General features: G+C 47.9%; 1 protein-coding gene across 3 annotated transcripts in view; it reads right to left on the minus strand.

Annotated features, from left to right (window-relative positions):
* Positions 1 to 19,624, minus strand: part of phldb2b (pleckstrin homology-like domain, family B, member 2b) — a 517,142-nt gene that overhangs the window by 21,434 nt on the left and 476,084 nt on the right. For all 3 annotated transcript variants that reach the window (XM_072514438.1, XM_072514437.1, XM_072514436.1), the window contains 4 exons: positions 13,523 to 13,613; positions 8,437 to 8,583; positions 5,243 to 5,462; positions 4,129 to 4,214 (listed from right to left, as the gene is read on the minus strand). In XM_072514438.1, coding sequence (XP_072370539.1) covers positions 4,129 to 4,214; positions 5,243 to 5,462; positions 8,437 to 8,583; positions 13,523 to 13,613 — 544 coding nt within the window. The remainder of the gene's footprint in view (positions 1 to 4,128; positions 4,215 to 5,242; positions 5,463 to 8,436; positions 8,584 to 13,522; positions 13,614 to 19,624) is intronic.

A 19,624-nucleotide genomic window follows, 5' to 3' on the forward strand; every position in this document is an offset into this window, starting at 1 on the left:
CCCCCCCCCATTACCAACTTTCCCATCTCCAGGTCCGGGATGCGCCTCAACATACGCTTCATAAAGTTCGCATCATCCCAGTTCGGGGCATATACATTCACCAGCACCACTGCCTCACCTTGCAATCTGCCACTCACCATCACGTATCTACCCCCACTGTCCGCCACTATGGTCTTTGCCTCAAACGATACCCGTTTCCCCACCAGGATTGCCACCCCTCTATTTTTCGCATCCAAGCCCGAGTGGAATACCTGTCCCACCCATCCTTTTCTTAATCTGTCCTGATCCGCCAGTTTCAGGTGCGTCTGCCTTTAGCTTCTTTAGGTGCGCGAATACCCTTGCCCTCTTAATCGGCCCATTCAACCCTCTCACGTTCCACGTGATCAACCGGGTTGGGGGGCTCTTTACCACCCCCCCCCATCGTCGACTAGCCATCCCCTTTTTTAAACCAGCTCCTCACCCGGTTCCCACGCAACCGCTTGTCCCCCAGACGGCGCCCTCCCGTCCCGACCATCCCATCCCGTTACAGCTCCCCCTTCCCCTTAGCAGCAGCAACCCAGTTAACCCCCCCCCCCCCCCCCCCCGCACCCCCCGCTAGATCCCGCTCTAGCTTGACTGCACCCCCCATATTGCTTCCCGGAGTCAGCAAACTCTGGCTGACCTCGGCTTCCCCCGTTTATCCTTAGCCTCCCATCATGTGAGGCCCCCTCCTTCCTGCGCCCCCTTTTCCCGCCAGTTTCCATAGCGCGGGAACAGAGCCCGCGCTTCCCTCTCGGCCCCGCCCCTAATGGCGCAGCTCCCTCTCTCCTTCCCCATCCCCTTCCCCACCGGCGCCCACATTTCTTCGTGTCCCCCCCCTTCGAGAGGAAAAAATTCCCCCATCTGATTTACAATTCCTTGCCACCACCTCTCTACTTCATTCCAAACATCCTTTTCCAAATCTAGTCCAACTTCTCCTCTTGAATGAATGTCCACGCCTCCTCTGCCGTCTCGAAGTAGTGGTGTTTGCCCTGGTGTGTAACCCACAGTCTTGCCGGCTGCAACATTCCGAATTTCACTTTCTTCCTGTGGAGCACCGCCTTGGCCCAATTGAAACTCGCCCTCCTTCTCGCCACCTCCGCACTCCAATCTTGGTAGATGCGGATCACATCACGTTCTCCCATCTGCTGCTCCGTGTCTTCTTAGCCCATCTCAGGACCATCTCCCTGTCCTTGTAGCGGTGGAATCTCACGACTATTGCTCGCGGTATTTCCCCTGCCTTTGGTCTTCTCACGAGGACCCGGTACGCTCCCTCCACTTCCAGGGGGCCCGTCGGGGCCTCAGCTCCCATTAAGGTATGGAGCATCACGCTCACGTACGCCCCAACGTCCGCTCCCTCTGCCCCTTCGGGAAGACACAAAATCCTTAAGTTCTTCCTCCTCGAGCTATTTTCCAGGGCTTCCAATCTCTCCATACACCTCTTGTGTAGCGCCTTGCGCGTCTCCGTCTTCACCACCAAGCCCTGTATCTCATCCTCATTTTCGGCAGCCTTTGCCTTCACTCCACGGAGCTCCATCTCATGGGTCTTTTGCGTCTCCTTCAGCCCCTCAATCGCCTGCAGCATCGGCGCCAGCACCTCCTTCTTGAGCTCCTCCACACATCGCCGGAGGAACCCCTGCTGTTCCAGGCCCCATACCAACTGGGCTCCCTCAGCCGCCATCTTGCTTCTCCCTTCCCTTCTCTGCCGCTGCTCCAGAGGATCCTCCACAATCTGGCCACTACTATCACTTCTTTCCATCCACACCCGGGGGGACTCCTTCCTATGTCGCCTCACACTGGGTTTAGCCTTTGAAAATTTCCGTTGGGGCTCCGATAAGAGCCCAAAAGTCAGTTGAAACGGGAGGAGCCGAAACGTGCGACTTAGCTGGTCATCGCCGCACCCGGAAGTCATTGGTCCAGATGTTTAATGTACAGGGTGACTGCATTGACTCAGATGGTTAATGTACAGGGTGACTCTGTATTGATACAGATGGTTAATGTACAGGGTGGCTTTGTATTGGTACAGATGGTTAATGTACAGGGTGACTGCATTGATCAAGATGGTTAATGTACAGGGTGATTCTGTATTGATACAGATGTTTAATGTATAGGGTGACACTGCATTGATCCAGATGGTTAATGTACAGGTTGACTCTGTATTGCTACAGGTGGTTAATGTACAGGGTGACTCTGTATTGGTACAGATGGTTAATGTACAGGGTGGCTTTGTATTGGTACAGATGGTTAATGTACAGGGTGACTGCATTGATCAAGATGGTTAATGTACAGGGTGATTCTGTATTGATACAGATGTTTAATGTATAGGGTGGCACCGCATTGATCCAGATGGTTAATGTACAGGTTGACTGCATTGATACAGATGGTTAATGTACAGGTTGACTCTGTAGTGATCCAAATGATTAATGTACAGGGTGACTGCATTGACTCAGATGGTTAATGTACAGGGTGACTCTGTATTGCTACAGATGGTTAATGTACAGGGTGACTCTGTATTGATACAGATGGTTAATGTACAGGGTGGCTTCGTATTGATACAGATGGTTATGTTCAGGGTGGCTCTGTATTAATGCAGATGGTTAATGCACAGGTTGAATCTGTATTGATATAGATGGTTATGTACAGGGTGACTCTGTATTGATACAGATGGATAATGTAGAGGGTAACTGCATTGATCCAAATGGTTCATGTACAGGGTTGCTCTGCATGGATCCAGATGGTTAATGTACAGGATGACTGCATTGGTCCAGGTGGTTAATGTACAGGGTAACTGCATTGACCCAGATGGTTAATGTACAGGATGATTCTGTATTGATACAGATGGTTAATGTACAGTGGGACTCTGTATTGATACAGATGGTTAATGTACAGGGTGACTGTATTGATACAGATGGTTAATGTACAGGGTGATTCTGTATTGATACGGATGGTTAATGTACAGGTTGACTCTGCATTGATACAGATGGTTAATGTACAGGGTGACTCTGCATTGTTCCAAATGGTTAATGTACATGTTGACTCTGCATTGATACTGGTGGCTAATGTACAGGGTGGCTCTGTATTGATACAGATAGCTAATGTACAGGTTGACTCTGCATTGATACAGATGGTTAATGTACAGGGTGACTCTGCATTGATCCAAATGGTTAATGTACATGTTGACTCTGCATTGATACAGATGGTTCATGTACAGGGTGACTCTGCACTAATACTGGTGGCTAATGTACAGGGTGACTCTGCATTGATCCAGATGGTTAATGTACAGGGTGACTCTGTATTGATACAGATGGTTGATGTACAGGGTGACTCTGCATTGATACAGATGGTTAATGTACAGGGTGACTCTGCATTGATCCAGATGGTTAATGTCCAGGGTGACTCTGTATTGATACAGATAGTTGATGTACAGGGTGATTCTGCACTGATACAGATTGTTAATGTACAGGGTGGCTCTGTATTGATACAGATGGTTAATGTACAGGTTGACTCTGTATTGATCCAAATGGTTAATGTACAAGGTGCCTGCATTGGTACAGATGGTTAATGTACAGAGTGACTGCATTGATCAAGATGGTTAATGTACAGGGTGACTCTGTATTGATACAGATGGTTAATGTACAGGGTGACTCTGTATTGATACAGATGGTTAATGTACAGGTTGACTCTGTATTGATCCAAATGGTTAATGTACAAGGTGACTGCATTGGTACAGATGGTTAATGTACAGAGTGACTGCATTGATCAAGATGGTTAATGTACAGGGTGACTCTGTATTGATACAGATGGTTAATGTACAGAGTGACTGCATTGATCAAGATGGTTAATGTACAGGGTGGCTCTGTATTGATACAGATGGTTAATGTTTAGGGTTGCTCTGCATTGATCCAGATGGTTAATGTACAGAGTGACTGCATTGATCCAGATGGTTACTGTACAGGGTGACTCTGTATTGCTACAGATGGTTACTGTACATGGTGACTCTGCATTGATACAGATGGCTCATGTACAGGTCGATTCTGTATTGATACAGATGGTTAATGTACAGGGTGACTCTGCATTGATACAGATACTAAAATACCGAAGACCCAATACCTTGTGCGCACTCTTCAAGTGGTCATAATAAACTTCCTCGATAGCTTGAAAATATATCACTCCTTTCAATTTGGTCTCATGTTTATCTACGCAAAAAGGGAATGGAACAATGTTAACAATTTTTGGATAGAAATACTTTCTGAATTTTAGCTCCACAGAGTTCTAGAGGAATTAAAACATCCTCCAATGTCTACACCCCACCCTATACCCACACTCAATACACCCCATTCTACACCCATCTCCACAACACCCCCACCCTATACCCTCACTCATTTCACCCCACCCACATGCACATCAAAACACCCCACCCTATACCCACCCCCCAACACCCCCACCCAGATCCACCCAAAATACACCCACCCCACCCCCACTCACACCCATGGCACACCCACCCCACACCTGCAACACCCCCACCCCACATTTACAACACCTCCACGCCACACTCACTAAACCTTGAGGATGAGGGGGGGGGGGGGCAGGATGGGTAAAGGGGGGGGGGGTATTATCAGCATGGACAGGGCGGGGTACAGCAAAAATTTAAAGGCTGGCACCAGGAATGTGGATTGTTGTGTGAATCCGAGAGAGAATAAACCTGCTACATGTGACACAATGGAGCAGATTTCCTTTCTGGGCATTGCCAATGAGGCCAAGACCTGAGGGAGAGTGAGGAAGAGATTTTGTGGAATGATGTCAGGGATTGAAGGAACTTCAGTTAATGTCGATGGATGGGGAGAACTGGAGTTCTTCTACTTAGAATGGAAAGGTTAAATGGAGAATTAGTGCAGGCATTCAGGTTTTGAGTGAGTAAATACAGAGAAGGGTCAGGAACCAGCAAACAAATTTAAGATGATCTTTAAAATAACAAGGGGTGACATTGGGAAACTGTTTTTTATGATCCAGAGTGGACTTCCTGTTAGGATGGTGGAAGCTGATTCAATAATGACATTCCAAAGAGATTTAGATGCAAACCGCCAGGATAAATCTATCGAGCCCTTGGGAAAGAGCAGAGGTTTGGGGCTAATTTGACCAAACAATCGGCATATGTACACTGGGCTGCATGGCCTCCTTCTATAAGGTGGAGCCTGGTACATCCAATGTTACTGAGTGTTCCTACCTGCATAATACGTCAGAGTACGTTTGGTACGATCAAAAACAAACCATCGCTTCTTCCAGGTTTTAATTTTGCCCCCCATTTTGACCAAGAATCCTCGACATGTTTTCTGGGTGAGGGAGACGTGGTAGCAGATCTCCACATTGTGGCCAGCTGCTTCAATGTGAGCGCGCAGATCAAAGTCTTCCTTTCTGACCGGGAGGTAGCGGGTGAGGGGCCTGGCCTGCAAAGAGAACACCAGAAATTCAGCCACAGACATTCATTCTGTGTCTTTTCCACTCTCTGCCCCACTCTCTCCCAAAGCCCTGTTTCAATCCCACACCGATGAACAATGGCAGTCCTGTGTTCCTGTGTAACATTTATGAGACACACTGCAGTAACTCACCAAGGTTCTTTAGATAGCACCTTTACCATCTAGACGGACAAGAGCAGCAGATACCTGGGAACACCACCAACTGGAAGTTCCTGTCCCAGTCACACTGTGAAAATATATCACCGTTCCTTCACTGTCGCTGGGTCAAAATCTGGAACTCCGTCCCTAATAGCACAGTGGATGTACCTACACCACAAGAATTGCAGCGGGTCAAGAAGGCAGCTCGCCACCATCTCAGGAGAAACTAGAGATGGGCAATACATTCTGCAATTACCAGCGATGCTCGCATCCAATGAAAGCAAAAATGACCTCTTCACTTTTCTTTTAATTGGTTTCTAACTGATTCAGTTTTGTGCCAACACTCTACTAAGTGGATAATTACAAAAACAACATGCATTGACGTCGCAAAGTACAAAGAAATGTACAGCACAGGAACAGGCCCTTCCGGCCCTCCAAGTCTGCGCCGACGATGCTACCGTCTGACCTAAAATCTTCTACACTTCCGGGATCCGTATCCCTCTATTCCCATCCTATTTATGTATATGTCAAGATACCCCTTAAATGTCACTATTGTATCTGCTGCAACCACCTCCTCCGGCAGCGAGTTCCAGGCACTCACTACCCTCTGTGTAAAAGACTTGCCTCGTACAGCTCCTTTAAATTTTTCCCCTCGCACCGTAATCTTATGCCCCCTAGTAATTGACTCTTCCACTTTGAGAAAAAGCTTCTGACTATCCACTCTGTCCATGCCTCATATAATCTTGTAGACTTCTATCAGGTTGCCCCTCAATCTCCGTTGTTCCAGTGAGAACAATCCAAGTTTCTCCAACCTCTCCTCATAGCTACTGCCCTCCATACGAGGCAACATCCTGGTAAATCTTTTCTGTACCTTTTCCAACGCCTCCACATCCTTCTCTTAGTGTGACCAGAATTGAACACTATATTCTAAGTCTGGCCTAACTAAGGCTTTATAAAGCTGCAACATGACTTGCCAATTTTTAAACTCAATGCCCTAAAGTCAGGATAAGACATTTAGGACTGAGATGAAGGGAAATTTCTTCACACGGAGGATGGGGAATCTTTGGAATTCTCTAACTCTGTTATGGGCCAGGGTTTAGAAAACTCCAAAGTATGTCATAGGGCTCACCTGACCTACAACTGTTTATTGATTTTGGTCACGATGATCACAAGGGCCTGGATTTCAGGTGTTATTCAACAGAGGCTTTAAGCACTTTTAATCAAAAACAAAGTTTATTCTACGAATTTAGTTAACATTTTTATAAACACACACAGTAAGCAGTTTTATCAACTACCAACATAAATACCCCACACAGCTACAGTACTCTATGTATAAACCTTAATAAATTTCCCCCTTTAAGCTGTTCCAATTTAATAACAAGATCCCATAAACCAGGAATCCCTTTTCAAAGATGTGGACCAGCACACAGCACTCAAGACCTGGTATTAACTTGTTTCCATTCCAAAACAGCAGGTTTGAATTCCTTCTGGAAGACAGTTATTTATTTTCAAGTTATCAAGTCACCTGGAGACAGCTTTTAAAATGCAGAGAGAGAGACAGGACAAGACTGCGCTGTTTGAACCCAGCAGCCAAATGTGAAAACGAAAGAAAAAACTCAGAGCCACAAACTGCTCCCAGCTCAGAAACGGAAGTAAAACCCAGAGCCACAGCCCAGCTCCACCCACACAATGACATCACGGAAGCCATGTGATAAGACAAAACATTTCTTCAAGGGACACACCCATGACACTTGTGAAAGCTGTGGAAGCTCAATCTTTGAGCATGTTCAAAATAGCAATTGTCATAGATTTTTTAGATTTTAAAGGTATCTAGGGATATGGGGATAGTGAAGGAAAATGGCGATAGTGAAGGAAAATGGGGATAGTAAAGGAAAATGGGTACAGATCAGTCACGATCTATGTTGAATGGCAGAGCAGGCTCGAGGGGCCGAATGGCTTACTCCTGTTCCTCTTCTCATTTAAAAAAAAACTCAAGCTGAAAATTCTTCGAAGGTGAAGCTCAGAATCAAATATGACATCAAGATAGCGAACAGGCTCCACCAATGGTTAGCTCGAGAGAGGGATGGACTGGTGGGCAGGGAATGGAGTTTTAGACTGATACTGAAGAAAATGGTGTCTGTATTGTCGATATTTACCTTCAGAAAACTGCAACTCAACTTGGACCAGGTGTGGGCGACACAGGGACAGTAGACGGAACAAGAGAGGAAATCGAGAGATGGTGTTACCAGTCTACAGCTCCAGCATTTACACCTCTTTTTACAATAAACAGTTTTATGATCACAAATCTCTTCTTCAGAGGGGCAATCCACACTCCGAGTCACTAACCTCCCTGCCACATATAGCCCTAGTGACATCCACCTGTGGATACCATCTCACCAGTGTGCACCAGGCTACAGACGTAAACTGGGCTCCCACTGACAGGAGAACTCCCAGAACAGGAAGCTTGAGCGCTGGTACAGATCCAAGAATCTTCCAGCCCAGTTCAGTTCCATTGACGGGAGCCGGTTTAATGACTTGGAAAATTTCAGGGACGTGTGCATTAAACCTCTATCCCCATTAATTCCCAACATCCCCAAACTGGAGACAGGAACGGACCTCGAGGTTTTGGAATGGAGATTTATGAAAAACCCGAGGGTGAGCGGGTACCGACTTCTGGGCTGACAGAATTTAACAAATGAGTAAATAACCCAGACACTCGCTGGATACCAGATCCACTGGCATTGGCACCAAAGGTTGGGAATCAAACTCCTCTGAGCGAGAGTTTAAACATACTCATGTTAAATACCTGCGATCGCTGCTTCTCACGCATTTTCACTTCCTTCTCGATGAGCTGCTGTCTGCGTTCTGTCTCCTCCTGTAATCTCTTCTCTAGCTGCTCTCTCCGACTCCTCTCCTCCTGCAGAGCTTGTTTCTTAGCTTCCATTTCTCGCTCCTCAATTGCAAAACATAATTTTTAACTCTCACACTTACTGCAGACAAAAAAGTTTAATTTTGGTGCAAGAAATATGACTTGGGGGTTACATAAGCATCAGCACTACAGAACGCGTGATTTATTGCATAGCGACTGGGGTTCGGTAATCCTCCTCTGCTACGTTCACTCGATAGTGCGCCATAAAGGGGAAAACATCTACGCCCCCACACCCACATCTGGGACACTATCACTCTTCCCATCGGAGCAAAAATCATTCCTGGGATGTGGGCTTCGTTGGTTGGGCCTGAATTTATTGCCCATCCCTAGGTGCCCTTGAGAAGGTGGTGGTGAGCTGCCTTCTTGAAATGCTGCAGTCCCTGAGGTGTAGGCACACCCACTGTGCTGGTAGGGAGGGTATTCCACGATTTTGAACAAGCGACAGTGAAGGAATAGCGATATGTTTCCAAGTCAGGATGGTAAGTGACCTTCCAGATGGTAGTGGTCATGGGTTTGGAAGGTGCTGTCTAAGGAGCCTTGGTGAGTTCATGCAGTGCATCTTGTAGATGGTACACACGGCTGCCATTGTTCATCGGTGGGGGAGGGTTTCAATGTTTGTGGAAAGGGGAGCAATCAAGCAGGTTGCTTTGTCCTGAATGGTGTTGAGCTTCTGGAGGGTTGTTGGAGCTACACCCATCCAGGCAAGTGGAGAGTATTTTATTACACTCCTGACTTGTGCCTTGTAGATGGTGGACAGGCTTTGGGAGGTCAGGAGGTGAGTTACTTGCTACAGGATTCCCAGCCTCTGACCTGCTCTTATAGCCACAGTATTTATATGGCTGGTCCAAAGATGAAAGAACAAAGAACAAAGAAATGTACAGCACAGGAACAGGCCCTTCGGCCCTCCAAGCCCGTGCCGACCATGCTGCCCGACTAAACTACAATCTGCTACACTTCCTGGGTCCGTATCCTTCTATTCCCATCCTATTCATATATTTGTCAAGATGCCCCTTAAATGTCCCTATCGTCCCTGCTTCCACTACCTCCTCCGGTAGCGAGTTCCAGGCACCCACTACCCTCTGTGTAAAAAACTTGCCTCGTACATCTACTCTAAACCTTGCCCCTCTCACCTTAAACCTATGCCCCCTAGTAATTGACCCCTCAACTCTGGGGAAAAGCCTCTGACTATCCACTCTGTCTATGCCCCTCATAATTTTGTATACCTCTATCAGGTCACCCCTCAACCTCCTTCGTTCCAGTGAGAACAAACCGAGTTTATTCAATCGCTCCTCATAGCTAATGCCCTCCATACCAGGCAACATTCTGGTAAATCTCTTCTGCACCCTCTCCAAAGCCTCCACATTCTTCTGGTAGTGTGGCGACCAGAATTGAACACTATACTCCAAGTGTGGCCTAACTAAGGTTCTATACAGCTGCAACATGACTTGCCAATTCTTATACTCAATGCCCCGGCCAATGAAGGCAAGCATGCCGTATGCCTTCTTGACTACCTTCTCCACCTGTGTTGCCCCTTTCAATGACCTGTGGACCTGTACTCCTAGATCTCTTTGACTTTCAATACTCTTGAGGGTTCTACCATTCACTGTATATTCCCTACCTGCATTAGACCTTCCAATGAAAGGTGCATTACCTCACATATGAAAATGCATTACCTCACATTTGTCCGGATTAAACTCCATCTGCCATCTCTCCGCCCAAGTCTCCAGACAATCTAAATCCTGCCGTATCCTCCGACAGTCCTCATCGCTATCCGCGATTCCACCAACCTTTGTGTCGTCTGCAAACTTACTAATCAGACCAGTTACATTTTCCTCCAAATCATTTATATATACTACAAAGAGCAAAGGTCCCAGCACTGATCCCTGTGGAACACCACTGGTCACAGCCCTCCAATTAGAAAAGCATCCCTCCATTGCTACTCTCTGCCTTCTATGGCCTAGCCAGTTCTGTATCCACCTTGCCAGCTCACCCCTGATCACGTGTGACTTCACTTTTGTACTAGTCTACCATGAGGGACCTTGTCAAAGGCCTTACTGAAGTCCATATAGACAACATCTACTGCCCTACTTGCATCAATCATCTTAGTGACCTCCTCGAAAAACTCTATCAAGTTAGTGAGACACGACCTCCCCTTCACAAAACCGTGCTGCCTCTCACTAATGCGTCCATTTGCTTCCAAATGGGAGTAGATCCTGTCTCGAAGAATTCTCTCCAGTAATTTCCCTACCACTGAAGTAAGGCTCACCGGCCTGTAGTTCCCGGGATTATCCTTGCTACCCTTCTTAAACAAAGGAACAACATTGGCTATTCTCCAGTCCTCCGGGACATCCCCTGAAGACAGCGAGGATCCAAAGATTTCTGTCAAGGCCTCAGCAATTTCCTCTCCAGCCTCCTTCAGTATTCTGGGGTAGATCCCATCAGGCCCTGGGGACTTATCTACCTTAATATTTTTTAAGACACCCAACACCTCGTCTTTTTGGATCACAATGTGACCCAGGCTATCTACACCCCCTTCTCCAGACTCAACATCTACCAATTCCTTCTCTTTGGTGAATACTGATGCAAAGTATTCATTTAGTACCTCACCCATTTCCTCTGGCTCCACACATAGATTCCCTTGCCTATCCTTCAGTGGGCCAACCCTTTCCCTGGCTACCCTCTTGCTTTTTATGTACGTGTAAAAAGCCTTGGGATTTTCCTTAACCCTATTTGCCAATGACTTTTCGTGACCCCTTCTAGCCCCCTGACTCCTTGCTTAAGTTCCTTCCTACTTTCCTTATATTCCACGCAGGCTTCGTCTGTTCCTAGCCTTTTAGCCCTGACAAATGCCTCCTTTTTCTTTTTGACGAGGCCTAAAATATCACTCGTCATCCAAGGTTCCCTGTATTCCCTGTATTCCTTTCAACTGCCACTTGAAAGCCTCCCACATGTCAGATGTTGATTTGCCCTCAAACATCCGCCCCCAATCTATGTTCTTCAGTTCCCGCCTAATATTGTTATAATTAGCCTTCCCCCAATTTAGCACATTCATCCTAGGACCACTCTTATCCTTGTCCACCAGTACTTTAAAACTTACTGAATTGTGGTCACTGTTACCGAAATGCTCCCCTACTGAAACATCTACCACCTGGCCGGGCTCATTCCCCAATACCAGGTCCAGTACCGCCCCTTCCCTAGTTGGACTGTCTACATATTGTTTTAAGAAGCCCTCCTGGATGCTCCTTACAAACTCCGCCCCGTCTAAGCCCCTGGCACTAAGTGAGTCCCAGTCAATATTGGGGAAGTTGAAGTCTCCCATCACCACAACCCTGTTGTTTTTACTCTTTTCCAAAATCTGTCTACCTATCTGCTCCTCTATCTCCCGCTGGCTGTTGGGAGGCCTGTAGTATACCCCCAACATTGTGACTGCACCCTTCTTATTCCTGATCTCTACCCATATAGCCTCACTGCCCTCTGAGGTGTCCTCTCGCAGTACAGCTGTGATATTCTCCCGAACAAGTAGCGCAACTCCGCCTCCCTTTTACATCCCCCTCTATCCCGCCTGAAACATCTAAATCCTGGAACGTTTAGCTGCCAATCCTGCCCTTCCCTCAACCAGGTCTCTGTAATGGCAACAACATCATAGTTCCAAGTACTAATCCAAGCTTGAAGTTCATCTGCCTTACCCGTAATGCTCCTTGCATTAAAACATATGCACTTCAGGCCACCAGACCCGCTGTGTTCAGCAACTTCTCCCCGTCTGCTCTGCCTCAGAGCCACACTGTCCCTATTCCCTAGTTCTCCCTCAATGCTCTCACCTTCTGACCTATTGCTCCCGTGCCCACCCCCCTGCCATACTAGTCCAGTTCAGTTTCTGGTCAATGGTAACCCCCCCGAATGTTGCTAGTGGGTGATTCAGTGACGGTAATGTCATTAAATGTCATGGGACGATGGTTAGATTCACTCTTGTTGGAGATGGTCATTGCCTGGCACTTATGTGGCGCGAATGTAACTTGCCACTTGTCAGCCCAAACCTGGATATCGTCCAGGTCTTGCTGTAATGGACTGCTTCATTATCTGAGGAGTCCACATCCATAATAATACCCACCCCCTCCTCGAAACAGGAATAATAACCCTCTCAGAGAAATAACCACACTCCTCTCCCCAAGGTGGGGCAATAACCTCACCATCAATTTTGACCTCCACTAGTCTATAGTCCAATAGAATCCAATTGGTGTCCGCGAACAGGAGTGTGATCAAACAGCATTGTTCACGTGAGGAAATATCATATTTCAGAGACACACGGCACAGGAGGCCGTTGAGCCAATTGAGCCCATGGTGATGATGTTGGTGGCATTCAAGTGTACAACCCCATGAGCCTGATGAAGCCAGAGGGAATTAATTCCCTTACGATGGGACATCTGACAACAGCTTGCTCAAAGATTTTAAGGAGCATCTTAAAGTGGGCAGAGGGAGAGATAGTCCGCTGAGGTTTAAGGAGGGAATTCCAGAGTTAGGGCTCGGTGGCTGCAGCTATGGCCACCTATAGTGGAGTAAGTGGGAGAAGGACAAGTGGCCAGGATTGGAAGAGATACCTCGGAGGGTTGTGGGTCTGGAGGAGAAGAGAGAGACTGGAAGGGGATTTGAAAACAAAAGGGTGAGAATATGAAATTGGAAGCATTGCCGAACCGAGAGCCAATATTGGTGATTGGACACAGGGATGTTGGATGAGCAGCGCTTAGCCTGGAAATGGGTTCATGTTTACCACAGACAAAAATGTTCCATTTCCTCACAGGGGATTTCAAGTTAATAAATTTCACCTTTTGTAAAGTTTTCTTCCCGAGCTTTTAACCATGAGTAGGAACAACATTGGGTCAGTGCTGGAAAGGGACAGGCGCAGTGGAAAACGGGCAGTGACTGGGAGATAATCCGCAGCAGCCGGATTTAAGAGCTGAGAACTCACCTTGCTTTCAATTAGCCATGCTTTTTCAGCTTGAGCTTCCTTTAACAAACGTTCCATCTCTTCCAGCTTGGCAACGTTAAAGGTACTGGCACTGCACAAAAACACCAAGCTAAATAAGCACACTGTAATTCTTTAAAATAAAACCAGCTGAAAGATGTAGTCTAGCTTGGCACTGATGTAGAATTTATAATAAAGTTGGTGGTTGTTCTGCAAAGTTGCATCAACTCAGCAGAGAATCTTACAGTGATGGCTGTTTGCAAGCAATGGTTACTCATTGGTGGAATGCACAGTACCACAGCCGTGCTGAGTGAAATGTGGGATTTTCTGGAAGCTTCTCTCAGTATATGTCTCACAGTTCACCCACATTCCACAGAACAAGACGTGCTGCTCCTCTCGGGTGTGAGGCCTGGGAAGCAGCCACATAAGTTGATGTAAGAAAAGTCTTACAAAATGTAAATGAGTTTGCAGAAAACATCTGATCCAGTTCCATATGAAAGACTGCAAAAGTTGAATACAGAGGGACGCCCAGGAAAGGGGGTGGGGGGGTGGGGGGTGGAAATCAAGCAATCAGTTGAAAGAGAAGATAAAAATATTTAGATAGAAACTATATATTAAGGAATATAATACCTTGGGATTTATGCACATTACGATCAAACTCAAGGTGAAATTCTCATTTATGATCACTCTTCCCCAAGATCTCTTACAATGGGATTACCAATTAACCCTAAATCGTACACAAAACAAGCTTTAAAATTAGCTGATTCCCTTGTTGGTTCCATGAAATGTTATTTTAGGAATTGGTCTTATATACATTTCAGGAACTTGTCCTCCAACTACTTTTGCTAATTTAATTTGTCCTGTTATAAATTGCGCTTCTTTCTTGATTATCATTCTGGTCATTAGAATAACAGCTGACAGGAAATCTACAAACTGCTCCCATCAGTATTTTCTGACACTTGTTATGGCACCTTTTATTTTTGAGGTAAACAGTCCAAACCCACCGCAGATCCACCCCCCCCCCCCGCCCCCCCTTTTAACCTTCTTCTCTCTAACGAAAACAACCTCAAGTCCATCAGCCTTTCCTCATAAGATTTTCCCTCCATACCAGGCAACATCCTGGTAAATCTCCTCTGCACCCGCTCCAAAGCTTCCACGTCCTTCCTATAATGCGGTGACCAGAACTGTACGCAATACTCCAAATGCGGCCGTACCAGAGTTTTGTACAGCTGCAACATGACCTCATGACTCCAGAACTCAAACCCTCGACCAATAAAGGCCAACACTCCATAGGCCTTCTTCACAACCCTATCAACCTGGGTGGCAACTTTCAGGGATCTATGTACATGGACACCTAGATCCCTCTGCTCATCCACACTTCCAAGAACTTTACCATTAGCCAAATATTCCGCATTCCTGTTATTCCTTCCAAGGTGAATCACCTCACACTTCTCTACATTAAACTCCATTTGCCACCTCTCAGCTCAGCTCTGCAGCTTATCTATGTCCCCCTGTAACCTGCTACATCCTTCCGCACTGTCGACAACACCACCGACTTTAGTGTCGTCTGCAAATTTACTCACCCACCCTTCTGCGCCCTCCTCTAGGTCATTGATAAAAATGACAAACAGCAACGGCCCCAGAACAGATCCTTGTGGTACGTCACTTGTAACTGAACTCCATTCTGAACATTTCCCATCAACCACCACCCTCTGTCTTCTTTCAGCTAGCCAATTTCTGATCCACATCTCTAAATCACCCTCAATCCTCAGCCTCCGTATTTTCTGCAATAGCCTACCGTGGGGAACCTTATCAAACGCTTTACTGAAATCCATATACACCACATCAACTGCTCTACCCTCGTCTACCTGTTCAGTCACCTTCTCAAAGAACTCGATAAGGTTTGTGAGGCATGACCTACCCTTCACAAAGCCATGCTGACTATCCCTAATCATATTATTCCTATCTAGATGATTATAAATCTTGTCTCTTATAATCCCCTCCAAGACTTTACCCACAACAGACGTGAGGCTCACCGGTCTATAGTTGCCGGGGTTGTCTCTACTCCCCTTCTTGAACAAAGGGACCACATTTGCTATCCTCCAGTCCTCTGGCACTATTCCTGTAGCTAATGATGACATAAAAATCAAAGCCAAAGGCCCAGCAATCTCTTCCCTGGCATCCCAGAGAATCCTAGGATAAATCCCATCAGGCCCCAGGGACTTATCTATTTTCAGCCTGTCCAGAATTGCCAACACCTCTTCCCTACGTACCTCAATGCCATCTATTCTAATAGCCTGGGTCTCAGCATTCTCCTCCACAACATTCTCTTTTTCCTGAGTGAATACTGATGAAAAATATTCATTTAGTATCTCGCCTATCTCTTCAGACTCCACACACAACTTCCCATCCCTGTCCTTGACTGGCCCTACTCTTACCCTAGTCATTCTTTTATTCCTGACATACCTATAGAAAGCTTTTGGGTTTTCCTTGATCCTACCTGCCAAATACTTCTCATGTCCCCTCCTTGTTCGTCTTAGCTCTCTCTTTAGATCCTTCCTCGCTACCTTGTAACTATCAAGCGCCCCTACTGAAACTTCACTCCTCATCTTCACATAGGCCTCCTTCTTCCTCTTAACAAGAGATTCCACTTCTTTGGTAAACCACGGTTCCCTCGCTCGACGCCTTCCTCCCTGCCTGACCGGTACGTACTTATCACTGTTTCTGCCGGGTCTGGCAGCCAAAAGACACAACATTCCTGGGGGACACCGTCAGGGGAATGCTGCAGTCTTCTTCCCACACCGGGAAATGTCAAACAAATGCCGTGGGGGCCCTGTAAAAGAGCCCAAAAGTCCGTTCCAAGCGGGAGCTGCCGAATATGCGACCTAGCTCTGCATAGCCGCACCCGGAAGTGTGGTACGTACTTATCAAGAACACGCAGTAGCTGATCCTTAAACAAGCTCCACATATCCAGTGTGCCCAACACTTGCAGCCTACTTCTCCAACCTATCCCCGCCAAGTCATGTCTAATGGCATCATAATTGCCCTTCCCCCAGCTATAACTCTTGCCCTGCGGGGTATACTTATCCCTTTCCATCACTAACGTAAACGTCACCGAATTGTGGTCACTGTCCCCAAAGTGCTCACCTACCTCCAAATCTAACACCTGGCCTGGTTCATTACCCAAAACTAAATCCAATGTGGCCTCTCCTCTTGTTGGCCTGTCAACATATTGGGCGAAATTCTCCCGAAACGGCGCGATGTCCTCCGACTGGCGCCCAAAACGGTGCCAATCAGACGGGCATCGCGCCGCCCCAAAGGTGCAGAATGCTCCACATCTTTGGGGGCTGAGCCCCAACATTGAGGGGCTAGGCCGGAGGAATTTCCGCTCCGCCAGCTGGCGGAAACGGCCTTTGTTGCCCCGCCAGCTGGCACGGAAATGACATCTCCGGGCGGCGCATGCGCGGGAGCGTCAGCGGCCGCTGACAGTTTCCCGCGCATGCGCAGTGGAGGGAGTCTCTTCCGCCTCCGCCATGGTGGAGACCGTGGCGGAGGCGGAAGGGAAAGAGTGCCCCCACGGCACACGCCCGCCCGCGGATCGGTGGGCCCCGATCGCGGGCCAGGCCACCGTGGGGGCACCCCCCGGGGCCAGATCGCCCCGCGCCCCCCCCCCCAGGACCCCGGAGCCCGCCCACGCCGCCTTGTCCCGCCGTTCAAAAGGTGGTTTAATCCACGCCGGCGGGACAGGCAATTTATCGGCGGGACTTCGGCCCATCCGGGCCGGAGAATCCAGCGGGGGGGCCTGGCAACCGACGCGGCCCGATTCCCGCCCCCGCCGAATATCCGGTACCGGAGACTTCGGCAACCGGCAGGGGCGGGATTCACGGCAGCCCCCGGCGATTCTCCAACCCGGCGGGGGGTCGGAGAATGACGCCCATTGTGTCAGGAAACCTTCCTGCACACATTGTACAAAAAACAACCCATCTAATGTACTCGTCAATATTTGGAAAGTTAAAGTCTCCCATAATAACTACCCTGTTACTTTCGCTCTTATCCAGAATCATCTTCGCCATCCTTTCCTCTACATCCCTAGAACTATTTGGAGGCCTATAGAAAACTCCCAACAAGGTGACCTCTCCTTTCCTGTTTCTAACCTCAGCCCATACTACCTCGGAAGATGAGTCCCCATCTAGCATCCTCTCCGCCACCGTAATACTGCTCTTGACTAGCAGCGCCACACCTCCCCCTCTTTTGCCTCCTTCTCTGAGCTTACTAAAACACCTAAACCCCGGAACCTGCAACAACCATTCCTGTCCCTGCTCTATCCTTGTCTGTCTCTTCTATTGATCAAGATGCCTTTGACATATATTTATTCCCCAGCTTTGTCTCAATGTTGACCATTAGATCATTTATCTTGACTTATGCCATTCTCTCTTGTGAAGAATATTTTGTGTATTTAGATAAAGCACCATTAATTTGAACATTTTACCATTTTACCCTGTTCTGACCTTGTTAAACTCTCTGTCTGCATTTTGTTTATCTTGATCTAGATCACAACAGTGCACAGTGCCCCCACTCCCTTTAATTTCTGAATGAGTCCAGGTTTGCATTGGCACTAGGAGCGATTCACTTTCCCCTCCCATGCAAATTTCAGCATGGCAGGGAGCTCAAGGGATTCCGTTCCAAATCCTGAAATAGGGCTGCCATTTTGAGTAGGCTGCCCAATACCGAAGTCCGGCAGCTGGTCCACCACAACGCCAATCCTGACCCTACACCCTGCTGACAAGTAGGGGCATCTTCTCCCCACCTCGGGAATTGCTGGGTCACAACTTCCCCTACACGCATGAGAGTGACCCAACACCCCTACAACCACTCATCAGAGACCACCTCATCAGAAACCCCTCCAATCAGACCCCCCATATCAGAGATCCCACCACCTCCCCAATCAATCACTCCTTTACATCCGTGGCCTCAGACAAAGGTGTAGACAGCAACAGCTGTTACTTCATAGACATAAGGCTCAATGGTTAGCACTGCTGCCTCACAGTGTCAGGGAGCCGGGTTCAATTCTGGCCTTGGGTAACTGCCAGTGTGGAGTTTGCACTTCTCCCAGTGTCTGCGTGAGTTTCCTCCGGGTGCTCTGGTTGCCTTCCACAGTCCAAAGATGTGAAGGTTAGGTGGATTGACCATGCGAAATTGCTCCTCAGTGTGGTGGGGTTCCGTGGATAGGATGGGGGTCGGGTGCTCTTTCAGACCCAATGGGCTGAATGGCCTCCTTCCACAACTTCCAGGATCTACCCGGCTCGCTACGCCTCATGAGATATAAGGCGATCTTGCGAGACGTTGCGACATGAAGCCCACCCATTGTGGGCGGAGTCACATTTTGGCAAATCTGCATATTAGAGCAAGACAGCTAGTCTCACTTTAATATGCAGTTCCCTGAGGTAACTAGTCTCTACAAATGGGGAAGTCAGGGGGTCAGAGCCCCCAGGTTCTTGCCCTTGGGTCAGGATGACACACTGGCAGTGCCACCTGGGTGCCAGTCTGACACTGCCAAGGTGTCCAGATGGCATTCCTAGCTGCCAAAGCGCCAGGTTGATATTTTGTTTGTGGTGGGGATCGGCCTGGAGGGTGCAGGAGGCCCTGAGGGCCCCCTTCTACGTGAGTTGGGGCCTAAGCGTGTTCAGGGGTCATGTTGCGGGCTCAAGAGAGCGAGACGCCTCAACAGGGCTCCTCAATGCAGGGAATGGGACGAAGTGCAGCAGTCCGCACGTTCTCCACTGAGGCTCCGTATCTAACCGGAGTCACATTAGATAGCGTTGCGTTTCTCGAGCACCGGGAAACACACGGCTAAATGCACTCGCTATGGGACATAGTTCCCATTTGGTTCGGTCGCGCCCTTAATTGTTTTTTGGAGCTTGGGAAGACGCTGGCCAGTCCGCCCCCGATCACCAGAGGCTTTGGAGCGGGTGCAGATTTACCAGGATGTTGCCTGGTATGGAGGGAAAATCTTATGAGGAAAGGCTGATGGACTTGAGGTTGTTTTCGTTAGAGAGAAGAAGGTTAAGAGGAGACTTAATAGAGGCATACAAAATGATCAGGGGG

Source organism: Scyliorhinus torazame, chromosome 8 (genome assembly GCF_047496885.1).
Source record: "Scyliorhinus torazame isolate Kashiwa2021f chromosome 8, sScyTor2.1, whole genome shotgun sequence".
NCBI classification, from domain to species: Eukaryota; Metazoa; Chordata; class Chondrichthyes; order Carcharhiniformes; family Scyliorhinidae; genus Scyliorhinus; species Scyliorhinus torazame.